This window comes from Nilaparvata lugens, unplaced genomic scaffold (genome assembly GCF_014356525.2).
Source record: "Nilaparvata lugens isolate BPH unplaced genomic scaffold, ASM1435652v1 scaffold7295, whole genome shotgun sequence".
NCBI lineage: Eukaryota > Metazoa > Arthropoda > Insecta > Hemiptera > Delphacidae > Nilaparvata > Nilaparvata lugens.
In genome coordinates, this window is record NW_024093044.1 from 4,927 (window position 1) to 11,985 (window position 7,059).

Sequence of the window (7,059 nt, forward strand, 5' to 3'; positions counted from 1 at the left end):
GTGAAATATCATTATAAAAATACTGTTCCTCAAAATATTATATTTCTCAAAAGTTCACGACAAACTGAAGATTCACGAAAGATTAACATTTTCATTCTAAACATAATCATTATGATAATGAATGAATGATGAATTCCATTTCCACCATGAACAACTAAGAAATTCCACAAACATTTCATGGAAATTAACTGACCACTATATCAAGTAAGCGTGGCCAGTGTGTAATTAATAATTTAGCCTGCTGCACATGACAATAAACTAATTTGAAATAAAACATGAACACATATAAATATTATCATTATTCAATCGTAATATATTTCTTGAAACCCAAGTTTCGTTTATTTAATAGCGAAGGAAAGAAGGAGAAGAAACGAAAGAAGAAGAAGAAATCCGATAGCGCCGATGTGAGTATTATAACTTATTGGTTTTTGTGTCTGTTTGTTGCTTATGTTTTGTGTAGCTTGTTTGCTTTTTTTATGTTTGCTTTGTTTTTGTGTCTGGTTGTTGCGTTGTTTTATTGTATGCCTACAACATACATTAATATTATTATTTACATACATTAATATTTGGCAATATTAACTTTTCATTCTTGTTTGAAATAATCATATTTTATTCGCCAATAAAGTATGATTTTCGATTATTAAATAATGGGTCATATGAATTATACCAAAGCACATGCGCATGAGCATGGAGCATAAGGTTTTGCTCATGAGCATTAGGTAGAAGCATGAGCATTTGCTCATTTTCATATGAATAAGTTTACCTTATACTCTTACCTTATGCTCCTGAACTCTGGAGCAAATGCTCACGTTTATTCATACACTTATGAGCATAAGCTTTTACTTTTGAGCAAATGCCCAAACTATTTTTTTGATGAGCATGAGCAAATGGTTTTGCTCACGTTTATTCATAGAAAATGAAGCAAATGCTCAATATTTTAGAAGTATAAGCAAATGCTCAACTTTATTCATATGGCCCAATGTTTTTTTATAATTGAGATTAAAATATTTGTAATAAATATTAGAGATTAAATAATATATAGTTAATTGATAAAATGTCTACATTGTTGTGGTAATAATAATAATAATATCGAGTGACCTGGCTGGCTCAGGTCTGGTGTCAGAGTTTTCAGGTCGCAACTGATCAATTTCAGGGCCTCTGACATGACCTAACGACTGCCTTTTAGGCAGCCGGGGCCGACGGCTTAACGTGTCCATCCGAACACGAGGTACAGTGTGGTTTTGTTGTACGATCTGGAAACAGTGCAGAGGTGGAAAACGATAGCGCTATCTGCTTTGTGGAATGATAGACAAATATAACAACACCAATGTTAATCAAATACTGCCATTATAACCTGGACCTCACAATAGATTGTGTTGTTAACTTAGTTTGTATGGATTGGTAACTTGTTTTCTGATAGTGTGTTTTTTGGTTTGCAGGAGGAGGACTTTGGAGGAGGAGGTGGTGTAGCGGAGGAGGAGGGGAGTGGTGTAGCTGAGGAGGCCAGTCGCAAGTCGAGGAAGTCTCGAGCCCAAAAGGCGGCCGCCAGTACCCCCGCCACCCCACAGTCGCAGGCCGACAATTCGGGTGAGCGTAGCGAGTTTCTTAGTTGTAGCAGGCAATAAATAATAATTTTATTTATTCATATATGGCTTTTATCGGCAGAGAGATCCTTTCGGATGTTGTGCCTTGCCGTATTACCCAATGTCATTTCCTATCAACACTCAAGTTTATAGGTTATATATTGGGTTATTCACGTTTTCTCACTAAAAATTTGCACTTTCACTTCCTGAGTTACTACTAGTAGTTCTGTGAACAGTAGACCTCACGCAGTATTCTCATCCACAAGTACCTGATGATTGAAACTATAGACCTTATACAAATACAGTAATAGACTGGCTTCTCCACACATCTGTGTAATCACTTGTCAGCTGATTTATGATGAATAATTCTATAGTCTGATTTTTACTCTAATATTGGCGTATGAAGGAGGCTCCTTTTTCCTTTTATATTATCCTTGAAATGAAAAATTTCCAAAAACCTTGCATTTACGTCGACGCGCATTCAAAAAAGGAACATACCTGTCAAATCCAAAGAATAATTGCTACAATTGAATACAATTATATAGGCGTCAGTGGCCTCAGAAAATCACTTGTAAAGCCAAGGGTAGCTGTCAAATCCAAAGAATAATGCTACAATTGAATACAATTATATAGGCGTCAGTGGCCTCAGAAAATCACTTGTAAAGCCAAGGGTAGCTGTCAAATCCAAAGAATAATTGCTACAATTGAATACAATTATATAGGCGTCAGTGGCCTCAGAAAATCACTTGTGAAGTCAAGGGTAACTGTTAAATACAATGAATTAATAGGCGTCGGTGGCCTTAGTGAATTGCATGTCAAGATAGACATTAATCAAATAATAAGTAGGCGTCAGTGGCCTCAGTGAATTGAATGTCAAGATAGACATTAATAAAACAATAAGTAGGCGTCAGTGGCCTCAGTGAATTGAATGTCAAGATAGACATTAATAAAACAATAAGTAGGCGTCAGTGGCCTCAGAAAATCACTTGTAAAGCCAAGGGTAGCTGTCAAATCCAATGAATTAATAGGCGTTGGTGGCCTTAGTGAATTGAATGTCAAGATAGACATTAATAAAACAATAATGATGCATACATAAATGAAAATTGAAAAGAACGATTTACATAACCTGAATAAAATTTTGAAGAGGAGATGCGGCCAGGCAGACAGGCAATGACTCCGCAATACCAACAGGAACAGGACATCAGCAAGCGATGAAGTGATCTGGCCATGCGATGACAAGCATGGAAACGTCCACTACAGCAGGCGAATTCCCCAATGGAAAAGTAGGCTGGAGCGAGTAGAATTCCAAACGAATAATCCGATCTTCAAATTGTGGAATTTTTGGCTTGATTTCCAAACGGTAGAGATGATGCACTTGAAAGTTTGAGGTTCACGAGGTGAAGCCAATTGTAGAAAAATGGCAACTGAAGCTTACACGAGGTTGTAATTTTTGACAAAGTTTATCCAATTTTAACAGAATAACTGAGTGAAGAACTCGATGAATAATTGAATCACACTGAAGAATAGAACAAACGAATTAATTTGAAGAATAATTCACACTTTAAAAAGGTTCTGTAGATCAAATGAATAGCGATGAAACGCTCACACGAGGTTGCAATTTTAGACAAAGTTTATCCAATTTTAACAGAGTAACTGAGTGAAGAACTCAATGAATAATTGAATCACACTGAAGAATGGAACAAACGAATTAATTTGAAGAATAATTCACACTTTAAAAATGTTTTGTAAGTCCGATGAATTCAGATGAAAGGTTTAGACCGAGCGCAGGAAGCACACTCGACTATCCACCATTGAAAAAGACACGGAGACGCTGCAAGCTACAATGAAAAAGGCAAGCTGCCGGATGTGTTAGAAACGTAGGCAAAGCGCTCGCAAACGAATGGTGAAAAATTAACAAATATCTAAAAGGTAAGATGCTTAAAGACAAGATTAAATTCTAAAAAATCGAATAGCACAAATATTAAAATTGCAATGGCAAACAATCCGACGAAAAAATACGAATAAAAGTATAGAAAACCAGCTGACTAGGGCAGTGGCAAAGAACCGCGACTGTGACGTCACTGGTCAGCGCAGACGCACAAAAGACACAGCGCGCAGACAGACAGACATGATGACGACATGATGTCTACGTAGTAGCGGAACGAGTAACAAGTGGAACTGTTCCAATAGATGCTTTGTCAGATTTTACATATGGCTTTTATCGGCAGAGAGATCCTTTCGGATGTTGTGCCTTGCCGTATTACCCAATGTCATTTCCTATCAACACTCAAGTTTATAGGTTATATATTGGGTTATTCACGTTTTCTCACTAAAAATTTGCACTTTCACTTCCTGAGTTACTACTAGTAGTTCTGTGAACAGTAGACCTCACGCAGTATTCTCATCCACAAGTACCTGATGATTGAAACTATAGACCTTATACAAATACAGTAATAGACTGGCTTCTCCACACATCTGTGTAATCACTTGTCAGCTGATTTATGATGAATAATTCTATAGTCTGATTTTTACTCTAATATTGGCGTATGAAGGAGGCTCCTTTTTCCTTTTATATTATCCTTGAAATGAAAAATTTCCAAAAACCTTGCATTTACGTCGACGCGCATTCAAAAAAGGAACATACCTGTCAAATTTCATGAAAATCTATTACCGCGTTTCGCCGTAAATGCGCAACATATAAACATTAAGGGCCGGTTGCCGAGCTCGGGATTCAGCTAAGTTCTAGACTTTAAACAGCTGGAGTCAGAAAATTGGCTTTCCAAAACGGGGCGTATTTTTAAACAAATATACTCTCGAAGATCTACGAAAAATCACTGTGAACTAAAGCAACTGAAAAACTCCTGGATCGAATAAAAACACTGTTCTTCCAGTTCTGTCTTAAACTGAACTCTCAGTTTTTCAAGCGTTTCACAGGTTAAATATGTTGGCAATGCATTGGATAGATAATTGAAAAATAGATGAAATAAGGGGTACTTGATAATTCTGTATTGTATTTTGATGATTAGAGCCGATTTTATTATTATTATTATTATTTTATTGCTTAAATGATACAAAATTATTATGTAAAATAATTTGGGGAGGATCAACAGGCACAGCCCAAAACTGTTCCTCCCCCGAATTTTGATTCATTAAAATAGTCCAGAAAATAGGTTATGTTTCCTCCACTTTAATAAACGTTTGTCTGATTTTCTCACCAAACACTTGAAACAATAAATTTTGAATTTAGAAAGATTAAGATCGAAATTTTAATGGATGATTTGATTTGCTGCAGGTATGCCAACCGTTGAAGAGGTGTGCAGCACGTTCGGCCTGACTGATGTGACGTTGGATTTCTCGGATGAGGATTACCAGAACCTCACCACTTACAAACTGTTCCAGCAACATGTCAGACCCATTCTGTCCAAGGACAATCCTAAGGTATTCATTTATTCTCAATCATTCAGAATCTCGAAACCACAGAATACATACAGAATGGAAACTCGGCCAGAATCGTGTTGCCAAAAGCCGCAATCTTGAAAGATAGCCAATCTTTAGTGAGGTCCACGTTATTCAATTCAATTTTATTTTCATGTTATGCATCGTATATAATACAATATTAACACAAGTCAAAAACATCACATCATAAATACATTACATATGTTACTACAATATTTATAATATAGTCTAAATCATTGAAAAAATAAGCTAATATCACAGATGGAATTGAAGTTAGATGAACCAAAAAACAGTGGAATCAAAAGTCTCGAATTCTGAAAAGTTGCAGATCATAGAATTAAGTGGCATTTTTAGTTTTTAATTAACCATAATTCAATTTATTACTTGTAATGGCTAAACAATGGTTAGCAAAGACAATAGTCACATACATTCAAATTTCAAAGTAACATTCATTTACAAAGTAAGACTAGATAAATTTTTAAAATTGTGAAAAAATAATATTTGAAAACTTATAAATAATATGTCAGTTACAACTCATACTTATATAGAAACAATAAAATCTGGAAACATTAACATTGCACTCGAAAGTAACGATAGATTCTTAATACATTTTTCCAGTCTTATTTTGTTTTTCTCTAATCAGTGTTTGTTATAATGGCAGTGGAGAAAGATAACAGAACAACGTTGCCAATCCTCTGTCTTGTCAATGCCTTGTATGGACGGTAGCTGATACAGGTTTATTGATGTAATATTAGCTGTTCAACTTTGTCGCCTTGTCAAAAATCAGCTTGTATCAGAATTTATAAGTTTTTCCAATCACTGAATTAATCATTATCATACATTTATCTCAAATATTATTAGATAATATTGTGATGTATTTATTTGAATTTAAACCGAGTCAGAACAGCAGTTGTTACTAGTCCTAAAGTGCGAGATAAATTACTTTTAACATGAAGAGGAGAAACCCATTTCTCCCTCCGCAGTTTGTAGCATAGACACAGACAGACATCCTGCGCACAATTGGATGCGCCGTGTCATTTTGCTTCATGTTCTTGTGATGAAAACATCTCCGTAACATACACAAACCAATATACCTGCTGACCAGTACGCTACTTGGAACATTGCCAGCAATAGATGGAGGGGAGTGTTGCCGCGTCGCGTTACAAAGCTCTTTCACTCAGACACAAAAGAAGGAGAATGCTGCTAGGTAGTGGGAGTGATTAGTGGAGGATAGAGCATCGGACCTCTCCGTCTTCGAGAAAGAGCCGTGTTAAAAGTAATTTATCTCGCACTTTAGACAATGACTCAATGACATGGTCTCAGACTAGACGACACTTACTCGCTCTACATTTTCAGGAGTATGAACTGAACAGGGAAGACCAGGTGGTTTCTTTTTCATTACAGAACTAGTACTCCTAAACGCTGCAACGCATCTGAGTACAGTATTTCGATCGGGCATTGCACCCCGACGCCCAACTCTAAAATATTGATGGAAAAGCGTTGCACTCTGACTACAGATTCATTGGGCCATATGAATAAAGTTGAGCATTTGCTTATACTTCTAAAATATGGAGCATTTGCTTCATTTTCTATGAATAAACGTGAGCAAAACCTTTTGCTCATGCTCATCAAAAAAATAGTTTGAGCATTTGCTCAAAAGTAAAAGCTTTTGCTCAAAATTGTATGAATATACTAGAGCATTTGCTCAACTTTTGAAGCAAATGCTTCAAAAAAGGTGAGTCTAGTCTAGAGCAGCTTATCACCTTTTGCTCATAGTAGAATGGCTCAACTAATTCGTATGAGGAAGAGGAAACTATACCAGATACTATCACAACCAATAGTGTAGAACTATAAAACTCTTTTTAGATTCAACCATGATAAATATCACCATTATTCCTACAAAAGAATAAATACAAAAGCTACCTGTTATAAAGATAGTCATCACAAAATAGGAAATAGGCATTTAAGAATATGAGAGTGTAGACGATTATAAGAAGGCTATTGTTATCATAAGAATATG

At 35.9% G+C, this 7,059-nt stretch overlaps 1 protein-coding gene across 1 annotated transcript; it reads left to right on the forward strand.

Annotated features, from left to right (window-relative positions):
• The first annotated feature begins 260 nt into the window (after positions 1-260).
• On the forward strand, positions 261-5,135 carry LOC111052572 (chromodomain-helicase-DNA-binding protein Mi-2 homolog). Its single transcript, XM_039445575.1, has 3 exons — positions 261-404; positions 1,440-1,587; positions 4,876-5,135. Exons 1-3 carry the CDS (start codon positions 276-278, stop codon positions 5,118-5,120), a joined length of 522 nt encoding a protein of 173 aa, XP_039301509.1. The 5' UTR covers positions 261-275; the 3' UTR covers positions 5,121-5,135.
• Positions 5,136-7,059: the final 1,924 nt, after the last annotated feature.